We start from the raw sequence: 20,247 nt of genomic DNA, 5'->3' as shown, positions 1-20,247 counted from the left end.
CTGGCCATGTTACCCACATGGACAACAGTAGACTGCCAAAGCAGCTACTTTAGTCACCTAACGAATAGTAAACGTAACGCCGGCGGGCAACTGAAAAGGTATAAGGATAGTTAAGACAAACCTTAAAAGTCCCATATTGACTCCCTCGCCTGGGAGACGATTACTCCACACCGCAACGCATGGAGGAGCACCACACGAGAAGGTGTCAATACTTTCGAGTTAGCCCGATTGCAAATTGATGCAGACGAGTGTCAACGCCGGAAAGAAAGCCGACACCGCCCCTCCCACATTCGATGTAGCCCTCCATATGTGCAACATCTGTGAAAAACTCTGCCGGTCCCATATTGGCCTCTTTAGTCACCTTAAAACTCACCACTGAAGGTGACATCCCTAATAACTCATATCATTGTATCATAGCTGGATGATCGTCATACTCGATTCCGAGTGACAGCAAAGTAGTAAGTAGTAGTCTGTGTGTGTGTGTGTGATCAAATTATAGACTAATGATTTAACTTGCCCAACAGACAAGACCTGCCAACTACAAGGTTTGGACCAAGAAGATGCCATGAATGAGAGAACCTTTGAGACCTCGTCGTTACAAGACCTCATGAATCCTACCACAACTACCACCACAGCTCCTACCATAACTACCATCACAGTTCTCCCCACAACTACAACTACCACAGTTCCTCCCACAACTACCACTACCACCACACCTACCACCGCGATCTCGTGCCCGACGGGCAACGAGCCCCTCTACGGACAGCAGCCCTCCGCTCCGGTTTCCAACGCATTCGACGCTTCGGGACAGTCGACGTGTCACCGGGGCGACTCTAGCACCGAGCACCCAAAACCCTGGTGGCTAATTGACCTGGAGGGAGAATACACCATCACATTAGTGGAGATGCTTACCTGGCAGGGAGGAGTGGCTGCCTTCAAGAATGTGGAGGTCCGTGTAGGCGTTTCCTCGATGACTGACGGAGACTTCACCACTTACCTCTTGTTTGAGTTTTATGCTGGGCCGAATCTCACTGGAGAACCTGTGACCTTTACCAGTGGTCCAGGGGTCACGGGTCGTTATCTCGGTGTTCGGGAGGAGAGTAGCTACCTGGACTGGTGTGATATAGGGATTGAGGTTCAGTAACTTGTGTCACTGGTTGGACGACAGCTGTCTTCACCCGTGTAACGGTAACAACAGGTGCAAAAATATTAAAGAACACAACTTTCTTGATATTTACTTCATTGGAAACGAATGTAAACATAGAACAGATTACTGTACTGGCAGACTAGCCCATCGGCTGATTAGCCGATGCTCACAGAACGTGTTTGTCGTAAGGATTTCGTTAATTGAAGTTTTGTTTGTTAACCGAATTGAAGATCCTTATGGGAGGTAATTCGTTAACCGAAGGACCACTGTATATTGGAAAATGTCGATAATTTTGGTAGCCGCGATACGTAAAGATCGTTATAAAAAGTCACTATATATCCCGACCTACTGTATCTTACCTTTAAAATAGATCATAAAGCGATTCATAGCCCGGCGGTATTTCATCCATTATTTTCAGCACAGTCTCATCTGTGCTCCACCGTCCCTTTTGGATCCACTTTTTTTTGCATACTCCACAATTTGTTGTGGCACTGATGTCAGTGTTCATGCTGCTAAATGAACACTGATGTCAGTGTTCATGCTGCTATATGAGCACTGATGTCAGTGTTCATGCTGCTAAATGAACACTCACATTCACTGGTTGATATGATTACTCAGTTGATGGCAAAGATCAATGGTTTCAATTTTAATGGAATTATTTTTCCTTTCTCATCTATGTACTCATGAAATCCTGTACTAACTAATTCATTAGTACGGTACTTGATCCTGTTCACTCCAGTAATGAACGGCTTTGTCACCAAGACAAATATCGGGATCAGTGGATCAGTGTTCAGGATCTAGTACAGAGTATTCCTGAGCGCTTCATCGTAACCATATATTTAACAATGCTGTATTTGTGCTTCGACGCGAGTGCTCAGCTGAACGGGAAACTACCGATACAAACGCGCTCACAGCAACGGTATATGCGAGACATTGTGTAAAATTCATGAGGATCACTGGGCTTCACCCTGCGAGGAGGACCCGTCAAATGTTACTACACTAAAATTCGGAGTATTTGCCGAGTCTTGTGCCACTGTCGGATATTCTCCTGGGTTGTTGATTTAGGACTAGAATACCTTATGTTTTGTCTCAATTAGTTTGTGTGCTTTTGACATCATCATTGATTGTTCTTGTAGGTTCAGTGACAAAACTTTTAACTTTATTAGTTATGCATGAAACATGTTCTACTTATTTCAGGGTCCAGTACCGAGTTTTTTCTGATGGACTGTAGGTTGTGTAATGTCATTCTGAGCAGCTTCAAAGTGCTTGAAAAATGAATGATAATCCCTCCATACAGCCCTGACAGAGCGAACACTAGATGCAACCCATTGTACACTCTTAAATTAAGCACAACTTTAAGCAACAGGTAACATTACATATAAAGTACAGTATATATCAGTGTATTATTGCTCCAAAGGTTACCAAGCTGTTACCATGATGATTATGCACAATAAGTGAGGGTATGCAAGTGGCAGAAGTGGGGGTGTGTTTACCCTCAAGTCACCCTCCATTTTGAGCACTGTGTATGCCTGTATACTGTACCTACAAGTCCATACACCTATCCATGCTGAAAATAAATTTGAAATTCAGATTAGCCACAATGGTTGGGTTAGGAGGAGGAGGAGAAGAACCTTACCCGGCACAACTGCTCACAGGTCATCATCACGGGGGACTTGAATATTATCTCGTCCGGGACTTCTACGACAACCTCCTGGTGGTTCGGGGTCTGGTGGATCACGTCGATTTCTCCACCCACATACGTGGAGGGGTGCTGGACCCCGTCATCTCTGACCTCCAGGAAGACACCCTTCGATGCCACCAACTGGGACAAGTAGGTAGTTCAGACCACTATGTGGTCCTGTCCCAGGTGATGTTGGGTGTGGTGAGTGACGAGGCCTCCACTTATACCATTTGGCTCTGTGACCGGGCTGACTGGCCCTCCGTGATCTGTACAACACGGTTTACATAACAATTCCTGGAGTGGAAAACTGGACAAGATAAAGAGGCGAGCCTTGCGACTGATGGATTCTGCTTCGCACCCTCCCCAAGACGTCGTCACCACCGCGGACTGTTTGGAGCACGGGAGAGATGTGGCGGCCCTGATGGTGTTCTACAAGGCTTAGGTGAGAGGCACCTCACCTGGTGGGGCTCAGGCTGCCCCTAAGCTGTGCGGAGGAGCACGAGAACGGTGCCGTCGAGCGTCCGACTGGTGTGGGTGCCGAGGTCGTGAGCCAGTCGGCATCGGAGGACCTTCATGGCCAGAGTTTCATGACTGTGGAACCTCTTCGTGGCAGTCACACCGGATGTCAAGGAGATGACTACCCAACAAGGCAAGATGGCCGCTCATAGATGGCAAGCGACACGCCCAACTCTGTTGAATCTTCTGCAAACCTGACTTATTCGTCTGTCCACTGCATGTCAATTGAAGTCTACAATTTTACTGTGTATTTCTATGTAATTTGTCTATAATATTATTTACTGTCTAATTAATTATATTAATATTGTAGTGGCTTTAATTAATCTAGTGTTTTAAACTATGTATGATAATTTATTGTAAAAATGCTGGGGAAGGTTTTTCAACTAGGATAGTTTTTACCAAAATTGTCCTTTAAACCAGTTATCATTTGACTAGGCTAGAACCTTGTCAGTGATCCCCATGTAATCAACTGTTTAAATAAAAAAGAGAGAGAGAGAGAGAACACTGTGCCAGTACACATAAATAGTGAACAAGACAAGCTGGGTAGTGGTGAAGTAACTCACAAAGGACACAATGACAACACAAAACTACAAGGAAAAGTTCAAGTCAATTTTACTGCAGAAACTTTACTCTCAATAGTTCTTTTATCATCTGGTTAATATAATACTTAAAAACCTGTGTCAAATATAAGTGAAATCTGTAAAGTAATGAATACAGTAAGCAGTTAGCAAACACAGTTGAGCAAATGAGTGTAAGAGACAAGTTTCTCTGCTGACTTAACTGGTGGGAAACAAGGCGCTGCAGGTCACCAGTTAACCTATACAGTCCACCGAGGGTTTTTGTCACCTAACACCTTACGCTTAAATGAGGAAAATTAGCTGTTAAATACAAACACATTAAGAAAAAAATAATTCTTAAAATAACAAAGTATTCTGAAGATGACTTTCAACTTGGTTGATCATGTCAAAGATATTAATGATGTTATAAACCCAACACCTCACTGTGAGCACATTAATAACTAGCTACCTTAAAACCATTCTCTTTAACCCACTCAACAAATAATATAACAAATTATAACAATTACACCTTGCTGGCAACAGTACAGTCCTGTACAGTACAGTACGGTCAGAGATGGGCAATATCGTGATACGTATCGATCGATACTTTTGTATCGGCATCGGACTCGATGAAAGTATTTCTGTGTGGGTATCACTGGGGCCCCTTTCTCAAATTGTATAAAAAAAAAGATACATCGATACATTAATAAAAATAAATGGAAATTAGGCAAGACCTTAGAGCCAGCCAGGCGAGGGTACAGGGAGAGGATGTTTTTGAAGAGTCCAAGTGGCGTAAAATTAAACTAAAGGGAGGGGACTTACTTATTGTCGGGTGTATCTACAGATCCCCAAACTGTGACCCACTAAATCAAAGGAACTTAAGAGCCTTAATAGGGATTTTTCCAGAGCCGTTATCCAATGTTTGGGATTAAATGAGCGGGTTTTAGAGCTTATTGTATTGATCTACGTGTACAGACAAACACAATCACCGGAAGATTTAATTTTTTATTATCCCTTCACAACCGTGTCGTGCAACTCGTCCAGAAATTACGTGAGCATTTCCTGAACCTTTTGACGCTTTTCCAAAAACGTGGCGATGACGATCTGGCATAACTGCCGTTCTAGTTACAGATCAAAAGTCGACGGAAGCGACTTCTTGAAGGCCTTCAAAGAATATGGAATTAGTGTCCCTCTAGCACGAGAATACACCAAAGGTGAGAAGCATGAAGAGAATTCCAAGGCTGGTGACCAGGACAAAACTGAAGATGATTTTGTATCTTCCAATTTACACATTGAAGCTGATTGCGCAGAAGAATAGTGCTTCCCACACACTTGAGATGCTGCTCCCATACCATTAGTCTTGTCTGCATCACTGATGCAAAATCTGCGATGAAAGGACCATACTCTAAGCTTCACAATAGTGTTATGAGTAAGTGTTCTGCCCTCTGGAACTTATTTGGCAGACCAAAATCTGCCAAAATCATCAAGGAAACTCTGAACTGATTACCATGTGCTTATCTCCCCTTTTAAAGCACAAGGATCGACTAAATGAAACAATGTCTCGCCTTGGTTTGCCAACCTTCAGAGATGCCGAGTTCGAATTCATTGAAGAGTAAGGGTATGTACTACAACCTCTTGCATCAGCTCTTGACAGGTTGTAATCAGACACACAGTGCTTCTATGGTTGCATGCTCCCAATACTCTTGGCTGTAGAGAAGCAAATGGAGCGGCTCAATTAAACGCCTTTAAGGCATTGCCATCTCCTCCTCAATGCAGTTGCATCAGACTTCTCTAAGTCCCTTTAAGAAGTTTCTTATCCTTGATGATTCTCATGACAGTAAATCAGCCATTTTGGCATCATCATCCAACTCAAAGTTCAAATTAAAATGGTTGACAATAACTAGAAAATACAATACAACCAGCATAAAGAAATGATTTCAAGAAATGCTGGTGAATGTCGGCAAAAATCTGAGTGAGCATTGAACACACACACTCGGGAACAAGTCATGATGATAAGCAGTGACAATGCATCTGACAAAAGTTCAGATGTTTTCTTTGAATATGAATGTGCTTCAACCAATGTCACTCCAGATGAAGACTCATCTGAGATGGAGGCGTTAAAATACCCGGGTGACCCAAGCAATGCATTGTCCTCACTACATCAGTACCCAGGATTTGTGACAGTTTTTATGAAATTCAACACCCCTCTTCCATCCTCTGTGAAGTGGCTCTTTAGTTTGGTGGATGGCATTCACTCTCCAAAGAGAAGAAGACTCACAGATAAAATGTTTGATGAATTTGTCTCTCTGAAAGGCAATAATTACAGTATTATTTTACCAAGTCCATTGATCAATAATATCACAATAATGGCATCTTGGAAGGTGGGTAATATGCTTTTGGAGGTCATCAAATACACTTATCTGTTGCATTAATTGTTTGTATTACATCCAATACCCAAATTACAAATTTACATATTAGTGGGATTTCTTTATTCTCAGAAGTAAAGCATCAGTGATACATATATTGTATCAGTAATGCTTTAACCATCTACAGAGTATCCATGTATCGGTATCACCTAAGACAATTTAGTGTATCGATGCCCATCACTGAGTACAGTACAGTACAGTACAGTACAGTACAGTACAGTACAGTACAGTACTGTACTGTACTGCATGTACTTCTGAAACACTGACTTTAAACAATGTTCTTTCTTGCTTCTATCACATGAGCTGAGTGTAAGGAAATTAAAGTGATCTGGGAATATGCACAGTGTGTGTGTGTGTGTGTGTGTGTGTGTGTGCACGCGTGTGTGTGCATGTATATATATATGTATGTATGGTAGGTATGTATGTATGTATGTATTGGCGTGTATGTGAGTGTGTGTATATGTGCAAGTATGACTGTACAACACAGGAGTAAGGGTCTGCACACTACATTGGAGTCACTGAGAAAATCTGCATCCATGATTAGATAAAATGCATTTTTTGAAGCCACAACTCCTGCACTGGGGAGTATTTCTGGTAATGTTACTCACTAAACCAAACATCACGAGCCTCATTCACGACATAGACATAAATTGGTGTAAAGTGTCGGTCACTCGGAGAGGTTCCGTCAGTTCGTTAAAGGGCGACGTTTGCGTCTCTTGGGCTTCGTCTCGCAGGAGTTTCCAATAAGCTAGAACATTCTGGTACTTGAAGCATTTCTCCATGTTGGCCTGGATGCTGTACACGTGTAGTAAACCTCGATAGTCGTACTCCAAACCCGAGTAGCCTTCACCAAACAGCTTCTTGCCTGTTGAGACGGTAACTTTATCAAACACACAAACATCCAAACAAAACAGTCATATATATACTGAACTATGAATTACAGTCTTGGCCCAGTAGTGGTTTGGTGTTACTGGTAGTAGTGTGTGACTCCAACACCTTCCCATAACCTGCCACCCATAGCTCCAACACCCTCCCATAACCTGCCACCCATAACTCCAACACCCTCCCATAACCTGCCACCCATAACTCCAACACCCTCCCATAACCTGCCACCCATAACTCCAACACCCTCCCATAACCTGCCACCCATAACTCCAACACCCTCCCATAACCTGCCACCCATAATGCCAACACCCTCCCATAACCTGCCAATCATGGCCAAATTACAGGTACAAATAACAACTCACCAATAGAGATGGACCTGAGGTACAGTTGCTCTGCCTTGTCATACTTATTCATGTCATAGTTATAGAGGGAGGCTAGGTGGCCTACTGAGAGGGCCACCTCATAGTCCTCTGGCCCCAGCAGCTGTTCCTTGATGGTGATGGCTTTCAGATGCATCTCCTCCGCTAACTGTAAAATACAACATTTTCAAACACTTCGTCTAGCCTAGCCTAGCCTAACCTAACCTAACCTAACCTAACCTAACCTAACCTAACCTAACCTAACCTAACCCTCAAGTAATGCAAAACTTTTATGCCAAAGAGATAAGAAAAAATGTCACTGATATGTACAATGGTTGTAAAACAGTGAGTAAACTACACACCTGAAAAACTACTCACCTGTAAAAATTACATACCTGAAAACTACACACCTGAAAAACTACATCTAGAAAAGTACACACATGGAAACTACATACAGTGGGGTATGCTATAACGAACGGATCCTACTACGAATATTCCTATAACGAACGGTTTTACCTATAAAATTGAGAATGCTATAACGAACGCAACTCCTACAACGAACGCGGATGAATACCGGACTATTTCGCCTGGCGCATGAATATTGTTGCACCGCGACCCACAACAAGAGCGTCAGGCGCCAACTTTGTTTCATTGTGTAGCCAGTGCACCACTGTTATTGCTGAAATTTCGTCTTTTGATGTGGAAATAGAGTTATTTGTATAAATATTTTGTTATACAAGTGTACAATTGTGACAATGAATCGTTCAAAGCGAGTGAGAAAGCTCATAAGTCTTGAAACTAAGAAAGAAATCATAAAGAAATGTGAGGATGGAACAAGCATTGCGAAACTTAGTGTTGAGTATGGGATGGCTAAATCGACTATATGTACGATTTTAAAGAATAAAGAGGAGTTGAAAACAGTGCAAGTGGCTAAGGGAATCTCTAGACTTAGCAAAGCAAGGTGTAATGTTATTGAGGAGATGGAAAATTTACTCTTAGTGTGGATAAAGGAGAAAGAAATGGCAGGTGATAGCATTAGTGAAGCTATAATTTGTGAGAAGGCCAGACAATTGTTTGAGGACCTTAAAGCCAAGACTCCCAGTGCAAGTGATAGTGATGTGCCAGTGTTTATGGGTACCAAGGGGTGGTTTACTGGTTTCAGAAGGAGAAATAAAATACATAGTGTTGTGAGACATGGTGATGCTGCTAGTGCCGATAAGGAAGCAGCTAAGGAACACCATGACATTTTCTTGAATATTATTAAAGAGGGAGGCTTTGTTTCTCAGCAAGTATTCAACTGTGATGAAACTGGACTATTTTGGAAAAAAATGCCTCGCCGTACATACATTACCAAGGAGGAAACTTCTGTCCCTGGCCATAAGCCAATGAAAGACAGGCTTACCCTCCTTCTTTGTGCTAATGCTTCTGGTGACTGCAAAATAAAGCCACTCCTTGTGTACCATGCAGAAAACCCCAGAGCTTTAAAAAACACTAGGAAGACCCACCTTGGTGTTATGTGGTGGTCAAACCCAAAGGCTTGGGTGACCAGGAATTTATTCTCTGAGTGGGTGATTGAGGTGTTTGGACCCAGTGTTCGGGAATACCTCAGGGAGAATAATCTTCCACTAAAAGCTTTGTTGGTGATGGACAATGCACCAGCCCACCCTCCTAATTTGATGGTTGAATTGCCAGAGGAGTTCAACTTCATCACTGTGCACTTCTTGCCACCCAACACAACACCTCTCATCCAGCCCATGGATCAACAGGTAATTTCTAACTTTAAGAAGCTGTACACAAAGGCACTGTTTAGAAAATGTTTTGCGTCCACTTCTTCCAGTGATGTTAGCTTGAAGGAATTTTGGAAGAGTCACTTCAATATAGCAGATGCTGTATTTTTAATTACTTCAGCCTGGAAAGAGGTTACTGTGAGGTGTCTTTGTGCTGCTTGGAGGCCATTGTGGCCTGAATGTGTCCTTCAAAGAGACTTTGAAGGCTTTGAAGAGTCAGAAGAAGAGGCTGTTGTTCATGAAATTGTGGCTCTGGGCAATTCCATGGGCCTGGAAGTGGATGATGATGATGTTGAGGAGTTGGTGGAAGAGCACAGTAAGGAATTGTCCACTGAGGAGCTGCTTGAGCTTCACAAAGAGGAAAACGAGACACTGAAGCGGAGCTTAACTTCTGAGGAGTCAGGGGAGGAGGAGGACAAGGAGGAAAGCCGCATCATTCCAGCCAAAGATCTCAAGGATGCGTTCTTTTGCTGGAGCAAACTGTCCAAGCTTGCTGAGGATTATCATCCTGATGTTGGTTCTGTGCAAAAGGCCATCAGTGTGTTCAATGACAATGTTATGAACTACTTTTGGAAGGTCCAGAAATCAAGGTTGAAGCAGCCAACCCTGGATACCTTCTTTACAAAGATAACAAAAGAACATACAGACAAAGTGCCTGTGAGACAGTCACCAAAGAGGGCTAGGAAGGATGACTCCTCTCCTTCCACCTCTTCTCAATAATTCTCTCCTCCCCCCCTCCCCCCTCTGCCTCCTGTCCTGCATGCTGAACAACACTAAGGTAAGATAAAGTACCGTATTTTTTACATTTTCCACAGAATTTTTTCAGTGTTAAGTGGTTGTATTTGGGGGCCTGGAACGGATTAATCCTATAACGAACGAATGCTATAACAAACGAGGTTCTGGAACCAATTACGTTCGTTATAGCATACCCCACTGTACCTGAAAACTACACACCTGAAAAACCACATCTGGAAAAGTACAGACATGGTAACTACACACCTAAAAAAATAAACCTGGAAAACTACACACCTAAAACCTGAAAACTACATAATTGAAGAACCACACACCTGAAAGAGCCTCATGGACTGATAGAGACGTCCTAGGTTGCCGTAGTGCTTGGCTGTCTGTACATTCATCTCCCCAAAAGCTCTCATGGCCAAAGCTAAGGCTTCCTTGTGTAAGAGATGGGCCTCTGCTAGGTACTTCTTTTCTGTAAAGGCAGTTGTATATTACTAGAGAGACAGACTGGTAGAATACTGTATATACACGTACAATTTTACACGGATTCGGAATACGCATAAAAAAATATACGGTTCAGAATGTACTACAGGGTGTTTATAAAGTCCCTTTCTATCTCAGTGACAACGGTTTTTATTGCAGAACTCCATGATGATGAATGTGTATTGGTGGAAACACTGTGTACTCTAGGAAAGAAATGCAAAGAAATTAGAGAGAAGTTTTAAATAAAATTTCGTAAGCCAGGTCCTACAGACAAGACAATACGCATTTCGTACTGCATTTACGGCACCTTCTGAGACACGTGGACGTCCAGATCTTAGTTCATCATTAACAGATCCCGTTCTTTTAAATTTATTCAACAATTCGCGTATTGTCTATGATATATTGTGATTTTAAACATTGTTCTGTAAGCACAGTATGCACACAGCAACCTTCTTGGCAACATCTGCTCCACAAACAGTTTTCACCATTGCCACTGACTTCACCAGTTCTTCTCCAATGTTATGAGGCTTTTTCCCTCTTACAATATACCGTGCCATTTCAAAGGATGCCAAGGAAGCTTTCTCCAGAGAAAATGCTCAACTTGAGGGAGCATCAATCTGACTTCGGTTTATCTGTTCCTCTTTGTCCTTCCAATAACTCAGTGGCTTTTTAACAAACTTTGGGTGAGGTGAATGAATGCAAACAATGCTTCAATTTGTTTTTTATTTATTATGTCAGTTATGTGATTCAATTATAATATTGTAATATTTCATAATTTTGCCTTTTTTTTTTCAAGACCGTCCTGCGACCCTCACTTTGGGTCACGTTTGGGAACCACTGCTCTAGGGGTTAAGTCAGGGGTGGGCAAAGAGCGGCCCGCGGGCCACATTTGGCCCGCCAAATTATTTCTGTGGCCCGCCACTGCATTTGGCAATCATAAAAAAAAATTCTTATTAATTACAGAAAGGACAATTTTGGAAGTTGGGTGGACATAGCAGCAATACTGGCTCATCGCTGTTAACCTGTGGCCCGCGAAGTGTGCCACCATTCATGAAGTGGCCCTCCATCAAAAATAATTGCCCACCCCTGGGTTAAGTCATCATACTCTAGGGGTTCAGTCATCGTACTCAGAGGATTAAGGAGAGAGAGAGAGAGAGAGAGAGAGACAATTTCTTCATATATTTGGGATGATTCCTTCCTTCACCATTAATATAATAAAACAAAAGGAAGAATAAGTCCACCTACCAACGTCTTTATTTGGGTTATCAATGGCCATCTCCTCCAGTATCAAGGCCTTTACTCTCTTACTGGAGGACAGGAGGAGGTGGTCTTCAGGCAAGAGACGGAGCATCAGCTCAATCGCTCTCTCTGCGTGTGTTCTGAAATATAAACGGATAAACAATAACATTCCATAACGAACAACTAAAGATTTGTTGTATCTAAAAACTCTTAAGTGTAGCTAAATAGAATCAATTAAAGAAAATTTACACCTGTGTTTATTTCACCTAAAGAATAACTAATGCTAACCTAACCAACCCTGATGCTAATCTAACCAAACAATACTTGGAGGGATGAGGTTAGGTTAGAATAAGTCAGGTTAAGTTAGCATGAGGGTGGTTAATTTTTAAGTGAAATAAGATGTGGTGGAGATTATCCAAGTGATCTGCAAAATATAAAAATTACTATTAGTGATCCTAACCAACCAACCACTAACCAACCAAACATGGCAGGTTTTCTCCGGGTACTAACACTGGACAATAAAGGTCAGAATAAAGTATCAAGGAACAGACCAAGAGGTTAGCCAGGTTATTATGATAAGTAAACTATGACATAACATAAAGGATTAAGAAATTCACATGTTGCTAATGTATAAGATGAATTAGTTCAGTAAATAGCTGAGAGGAAGCCTTCAACTTACAGCTCCTCCCCGACTTACGACCCGCCTCAGTCGTACCAAAATTTTGTCAAATTACGTATTTTCGAGTCTCAACTTCAGTACACAGACAAAATTTTCGTTTGTAATTCACTTTAAAATGGCCGGCAAGCTTAAAAGTGAGAGTTTTGTGGTGCTGAGAAGAAAAAGAGACACCCATTTTAGATTTTCTATGTACTATTATTTAAGCATTTTCGACTTACGGCCATTTCGACTTACAACCTGGATTTGGGTCCCTAACCCCGTCATAAGTCAGGGAAGAGCTGTATTATCAAACCAATATATTAGTCTTGTCAGAGGCGAGATGAAGTAAGTGAATATTACAGCAATTTGACGCTGGACCGACTGGCCATTTCTTAACATATTATAACGGTTCCACTTCCATATAACCTATACAAGTCTCCCATTAATATAAACAAAACGTATACATTCCATTTTTTATTATGTTATTAGGCTGGGCTCTGACTTTTAAAAACTTAGACTGGTACTTTAAAGGCATACCCCAATAACCAACACATATGTGGACTGTGAAAAGTCAACAGATAGTGAATCAATCATTTTCAAAACAATTAATCCCATAAGAATATAACAAATTCAGGAAGGTAGAGACTAGCCACACTGAAAAACTCCCCTTGATATGTATCTGTCATGCACACTATCAAGAGAAAAACAACATACAGTACATATAGAGGAAGCATAATACAGGCATCCCCTGCATTACGGCAGGGTAGCGTCCCTGGAAAATTAACCGTATCGCAAAATTCCGTAACGCGAAACCTATGTTCCCATTGACTTCCATTATAAAACTGGCGATGCATTCCTAAAGAATTTTTTCGGCCCCAAAAAAGTAATTCAAGCACTTTTATGAATGAAAATAAACATTTATAAACACATACAATACAGTACATTAAATAATTTATGATGTACCTTATTAAAACATCAAGTTTAATATCCAATGTAATGCCTTTGTGACTTCTTTTTGCACTACTGCAGTCACTTTCACTTGATGGCCTCTTTCCAGTCATCTTGAATAAGGTTAATGCACTGTACTGTACTTACTGTATGTTTGTAAAGGGTAAATCAAACTGTTGGGGTGAGAAACATGCGCGCACACTGGATGTAAACAATGGAGTGACTCCTCTTCGCGGTAGCAAACACCAAGAAATCCACAACAAACAAGTTACAATTAAAAAATAAATAAATTATTTTATATAGTGATTTTTTTTTAATTGTTAAAATTTAACCCAATTTCCGTAAGGGCAGATTTACGGGCCGTATCGCGAAATTATTGGTCATAATTTACAAATTCCGTAGGAGCAAAATTCCACAACTCGGGGTTCTGTAACGCGGGGGATGCCTGTATTGTATATACCTGTATGTGTGTTTTGTTATGACTAAAGCACAGAGTAGACTTGAGGTTAAATTGTCAAATTTTTTAATAAATTTGTTTCTGATTATTTGTGAGGGAATTTTCCCATTATTATTTATTTGTATGTATGTATGTGTGTGTGTGTGTGTGTGTGTGTGTGTGTGTGTGTACACATATATACAATACAGGTAAAATAAATAATTGTCCTAAGGCCAAAAACATAAAGGGAATATACGTTTCTTTGTACACAAGTAACCCCCAGTCAAGAAATGTCATTCCCAGATTTGGCGATTCGCGGCCATTTTGAGAAGCGAACCCCCGTGAATTTGAAGGGCCTACTGTATTATATATCAGTTCAGTATTTTATTTAAAGGTTAGTGAAATGTTAAGGTTTTTAAAATGACAGTCAGTTTAACCCAACATTTCAATAAAAGTACAGGTAGTTCTGCTATAACGCGATAATTGTGTTCTTGTAAAATATCGTGTTATGGAAAATCGTGTAATAGAAATAACAGGGCTTATGGAGAAAATAGGGTTTGGTGCAGATTACTCGAAATCGAAAAAATTTAGTAGTTAGCCTAACACAAAGGATAGCACAGTCTAAATAAATGTTACATTCATATCTAATAATGAAATCATACAGTAAATGTAACACTTTACTTGATGGGGGAGAAGGGTGATTTTGAGGTTGATAAAATCGAGCTTCTCTTCAAGTGTTATATCCTTTCTTTTACGATCATCACCGGGAATTCTATCACCAGAACGCTTCTTGTTGATATTCTTCTTTACTATATTCACAGTTAATACTGTACCACAAAATTGGAGAAATAGTAAGCAAAAATCGCGTTATAGCAAACAAGCGTTCGCGTTATACAAATATCGTTCCTAATTCATAAATCGCGTTAGAGCAAATTCAAGTTATCAAAACACGCGTTATAGCAGAACTCACTGTACCCAATATGGCTCTCGTCCCAAGCATATCATATTCTGTGAGTGAGACCTACAGTATCTTTCTATAGCATAATAAACATTTTTGTAAACATGACAGCCCAGATTTGAGTTACAAAACACTTCCATTCCTGAAAAAAAAATCATAAATAGGGTCACATTCCCCCGTACTCCCAATATAAAAGCCGAGATGTGATCCTAGGAATATAAAAATTCCCAAACATTCTTTATACTGCCACAAAATTTGTTCTCAGTGACAATTTTGTTGCACACGATCAATATAAGTCAATAATAACAAAACAAATGACACACCTAGAGTAATAATCTTAAACCAGATCCTGCGAGAAACCTGAGGCACACAACGATGAATGTGATCCTTAAAGCCTACACTTGCCTATGATGGAGCAGTTCTTCAGCTGACCACCAGGGGAGGAGTGACTGTCTGGTTACTGAGGCAAACACTCATCACTCTGCATAATGATAACAAACTGTTCCTGTACTAGAGTGAGGCACTTACCTGGCGTGAGTAAACTTCCCAAATGCGTAATTGTGGACGTAGGATGCGTAGGCCAGATCTTCGTGGGCAATGGCCACGTGTAAGTTGATTCCTCCAAAAACATTCTGACGGACTTCTAGTGCAGTCTGGAACAACAATAAACTAATAAACTCGGGCACAAATACTCACAGCCTAGCATCTATTATTTTACTGTGTATTATAGAGTGAAGTCACAATACTGTGTATTATAGAGTGAAGTCACAATACTGTGTATTATAGAGTAAAGTCAATTTAGGACCCAATTCAATTTACGTCTTTATTTCATTCGTATTTACGACCAAAATATAATATAAATAAAATAAAATTACATTTTCATATAAATAAAAACTAAATCCCAATATGTATTATAAAAAAAAAATTACTGTAAAAAAATAATAGCGCCTTGAGCAAAGAAGCTGCCGGGCTAATGAGTGGTAAACAACAGTCGGAGCTTGGCGGGCCTCTTATTTTCACGCATCTGGAACAGGAACTGGAGAAAAACTTTCTCAGGTTTCTTACAGCATTTTTGCACCCCTATTCAACATGAGCAAGAGAGCTTAGCTTAGCCGAGAAACTAGATGTGTTGAAACGATATGAAAAAGGTGAGAGGTCTGTGGACATTATATGGAGCAAGCAATGAACATATTTTCTGAAGTGGATCCATTAACAGAAAAAAGCATAAAAATTTAAATACAGTCAGTGCAAGACTTACGACGGAGTTAGGGACCGACGACTGTCCCTAATACATAGAAAATCTAAAATGGGTGTCTCTTTTTCTTCTCAGCACCACAAGAACTCTCACTCTTATGCTTGCCAGCCATTTTAAAGGGAATTACAAACAAAAATTTTGTCAGTACACAGCGCGATCACTAAAGTCGGGACTCGAAAATACGTACCCAGTACAGTGAAGTCGCAATACTGTGTATCACATGCTGCACAGTGAAGTCACAATAATTTGTGAAATACTAATTCACCCTGGTGTCAGTTTCCTGGTGGGACGTGTGTGTGGGAGCTCCGTGTTTTTTGTCAAAAAACAGGGTCTTCCAGGAGTACCCAGTCTGATTTATAGGAAACCTGATTCGTGAGTGACTAGTGAGTGTCATGACCAGTACAGTATCTATCTGTGATCCCACTGAGTAGATACGTATATTTGTCAATTTACTGGTGAATCTGTGTCTACCAAGAGAGAGGTGTAGGCCCACCAAGCTCCCCTCAGTGTCACGGCTTGTAATCTGAGCCCTGTCCACCCCCACCGGGCCACCCAGCTGACCACACAACTCGACCGTCTCCCTACTGCCAGCTACTCAGCCCTCACTAGCTCCAATATGTCTAAGTTGGCTGCTAGTATCAAACATTCAAATTTCACAAAACAACAACTGACTGATGTGATAATGGAAGTCCAGGACATCTTACAACAAATGAATAAGGAGACCATCAGGAAACCCTGAAAGAAGAACCGCCCTTGTGGCAAAAGAGCTGGCTAGGTATAACATCGACATAGCAGCCATTAGTGAGTCGCGGCTCCCATACGAGGGCCAACTCACAGAACGGGGGTCTGGCTACACCTTCTTCTGGAACGGTAAGCCTGCTGCGGAGAGAAACCTCATTTATGGAGTTGGCTTTGCCATCCGCCAATGCATCCTACACAGGCTAACTGAAATGTTTATTGGGATCAACGAGCGCCTCCTGACGCTCCGAGTTCTAATGAATCACTCGCGTCACGCCTTCTTCATCAGTGCATACGCCCCAACACTGGATGCAGAAGATGACATCAAGGAGGCCTTTTACGCCAACCTTGACAGAGTGCTAACCTCTATCCCCAGAGAGGCATATCTCCCAGATAAGTGCTGATGTTGCAAGCAAGATGCAAAATGATTTGAAGAATTCTCTAGCATTTAGCTTAACTCTTGACGAGTCTACAGACATACAAGACAACCCACAACTGTCGGTATTTGTTCGTTATGTTTCCTCTGATGTAACTGTCAAAGAAGAGATGTTAGACTTAATGGCACTAAAAGAAACAACTCGTCACATTGACATTATAAATGCACTTGACAGAGCCTAACAAATGTGATGTTCCACTGGATAAACTTGTCAGTGTTGCAACAGATGGAGCACCTGCAATGGTGGGGTAATATGCAGGACTAATTGCACTCATGATAAGTGATCCCAAATTTCCAGAGTTCCTCTTGTTCACTGCATCATGAACACCTAGCAGCCAGATACTTCAGGTACGAAAATGTTATGAAAATTTTCCTAGATATTGTCAATTTCATCCACTCAAATGGGAAGACCCACCGACAGTTAAAAAACTTTATTGAAGAACTGAAACTTGAAGACAAGCCCAATGATGTCTCTTTCTACTGCACTGTGAGGTGGCTGTCAACCAGCAATGTCTTGAATAGGTTTGTAGATCTGTTGGACCCTATCACTACTTTTGTTGAAGACAGAAAATCTCCTCAACTGGAAAATGATGAATGGATGCAAGATCTGATGTTCTTTACTGATAAAAGAAAACATCTACAAACTCTCAACTTGGCACTCCAGGGGAAGGATAAGATTGTTTCTGGTCTTACTCAAACAATTTTCAGCTTCCAGAATAAAATAAGAGTTTTTCAAAGAGACACACTGTCAAGAAACTTCAGCAATATCTCTTAACATCATCAATAATGTTATGACAATATTGTACCTTTGTAAGTTGCTAAAGTATCTGATTAAAATATCTTTAATTTTATTGGTTTACTTGTTTTTCTTTTGCATATTTTCCTCCAAGTTTTGACCAAATGTTTTCTAAGACAAAAAAAATATTACCGTACTCAAGAGGTTAAAAGACTATTAACTTACCTGATACACTTGAACGCCCTGACTGATGGCATCCACGTTAAGGAGGTAGAAGCCGTAGTCAATGAGTGTGTCGGCGTACTTTGGATGTTTGTCCCCGAAAACTTCTGTGGCGATCATGACAGCCTGAAGGAAAACATGCCAATGAATATACTATATCGTATATAGTACTGTATACAAATTGCTAGGGGTGGGGTTGGTTAAGTTAGGTTTGGTTTGGTCAGGTCAGGTCAGGTCAGGCTAGGTTTTGTTTTGTTTTGTTTGGTTGGTCTGGTGTAATGATTGTTTATCAGACTACAGCTTACAGCCCAGAGAATTACAACACATACAGTGGGGTATGCTATAACGAACGGTTTTACCTATAAAATTGAGAATGCTATAACAAATGCAACTCCTACAACGAATGCGGATGAATACGGGACTATTTCGTCTGGCGCATGAATATTGTTATACAGCGGCTCACAACAAGAGCGTCAGGCGCCATCTTTGTCTCATTGTGTAGCCACTGCACCGCTGTTATTGTTGAAATTTCGTCTTTTGATGTGGAAATTCGTGTTATTTGTATAACTATTTTGTTATACAAGTATACAATTGTAACAATGAATCGTCCAAAGCGTGTGAGAAAGCTAATAACCCTTGAAATTAAGAAAGAAATCATAAAGAAACGTGAGAATGGAACAAGCATTGTGAAACTTAGTGATGAATATGGGATGGCTAAATCGACTATATGTACGATTATGAAGTATAAAGAGGAGTTAAAAACTGTGCAAGTGGCTAAGGGAATCTTTAGACTTAGCAAAGCAAAGTGTAATGTGATTGAAGAGATGAAAAATTTACTCTTAGTGTGGGTAAAGGAGAAAGAAATGGCAGGTGATAACATTAGTGAAGCTATAATTTGTGAGAAGGCCAAACAACTGTTTGAGGACCTTAAAGCCAAGACTCCCAGTGGAAGTGATAGTGATGTGCCAGTGTTTGGGGGTACCTGCATGCTGAACAACACAAAGGTAAGATAAAGTACCGTATTTTTTACATTTTCCACAGAAAATTTTCAGTGTTAAGTGGTTGTATTTGGGGGCCTGGGACGGATTAATCCTATAACGAACGAATGCTAACGAATGAGGTTCTGGAACCAATTACGGTAGATTCGTTATAGCATACCCCACTATAACGGTAAGTAGATGCCCTCGTGGTAACCCACATAAGTTGACACACCCTACAGTGACAGCAAGACCTGACCCAAGAGGACAAGGCCACTAAGTACTCGCGTTAACCGTGTGATATGACCGTGTTAAAGAAACCACACCTGGTCAAGACACACCCAGGCTAGTGTTAATTAGGAGAGGTCATCTGCCGGCTCTCCTCCAATATAAAGGCCCTGCAGCCCCTTACACGTATTCGGATCACTTTCACTGAGTCACGCTCGTCGCTAGTCAGGGTCGGGAGGGAGACTTCGCTCCCCAGCACCGCGTCTCCAGCTCGCAGGGTCTCCCATAGGAGACATAGTTCAGCAGCACCCACTGGGCCTCCCTCAGATCACAAGTGAGTCATTGTCAGAGCTGTCCATAGGGTGAGTTACTTACGGTGGGAAATGCATCCGTTTCATGTTCATGTCTGAGAGTCAGTGTCTAATAACGTAAATATAATGTTCTAGTGACTTTGATTTAATGTGCTATTAATGTGTCTGTGTCATTAAGTGAATAATAAATAGCTGTACCATTAGAGTTGGCGTTTGAGAAGATTTCCCCTGAGGTAATATCAAGTTAAATAACTAACCAGCCAAGCTACCAAACTTCCTCACCTTCCAATCCTACAACTAAATATTCCATCAATATCTTACACTAAAACTCCCCCATTACAACTCTATTCTATTCTACTCTCCTCTACTCTACTCTATTCTATTCTACTCTATTCTACTCTACTTTACTTTAATTCATTCTTTTTTGACTGGGAAAACAAAATATGGACCCCCATAAAATCCTGGATCCATCCCCCGACCATTCCTACAGCTAACTCCCACTGATGATGACCACCGTCCCTACAGC

General features: G+C 41.1%; 1 protein-coding gene across 1 annotated transcript in view; it reads right to left on the bottom strand.

Annotated features, from left to right (window-relative positions):
• Positions 1–3,939: 3,939 nt before the first annotated feature.
• LOC121879692 (amyloid protein-binding protein 2-like) overlaps positions 3,940–20,247 on the bottom strand; it is a 29,655-nt gene continuing 13,347 nt past the window's right edge. Inside the window, exons 7-12 of the mRNA XM_042386422.1 lie at positions 18,209–18,331; positions 15,347–15,471; positions 11,825–11,958; positions 10,426–10,568; positions 7,575–7,740; positions 3,940–7,192 (exon numbers count right to left, since the gene is read on the bottom strand). Of these exons, the coding sequence (XP_042242356.1) occupies positions 6,960–7,192; positions 7,575–7,740; positions 10,426–10,568; positions 11,825–11,958; positions 15,347–15,471; positions 18,209–18,331 (924 nt within the window). The 3' untranslated portion in view covers positions 3,940–6,959. The remainder of the gene's footprint in view (positions 7,193–7,574; positions 7,741–10,425; positions 10,569–11,824; positions 11,959–15,346; positions 15,472–18,208; positions 18,332–20,247) is intronic.

This window comes from Homarus americanus, unplaced genomic scaffold (assembly GCF_018991925.1).
Source record: "Homarus americanus isolate GMGI-L3 unplaced genomic scaffold, GMGI_Hamer_2.0 scaffold42643, whole genome shotgun sequence".
Classification (NCBI taxonomy): Eukaryota; Metazoa; Arthropoda; class Malacostraca; order Decapoda; family Nephropidae; genus Homarus; species Homarus americanus.
Note: the sequence above shows the minus strand (reverse complement) of the source record. Positions and strands in the feature narration are given on the sequence as shown.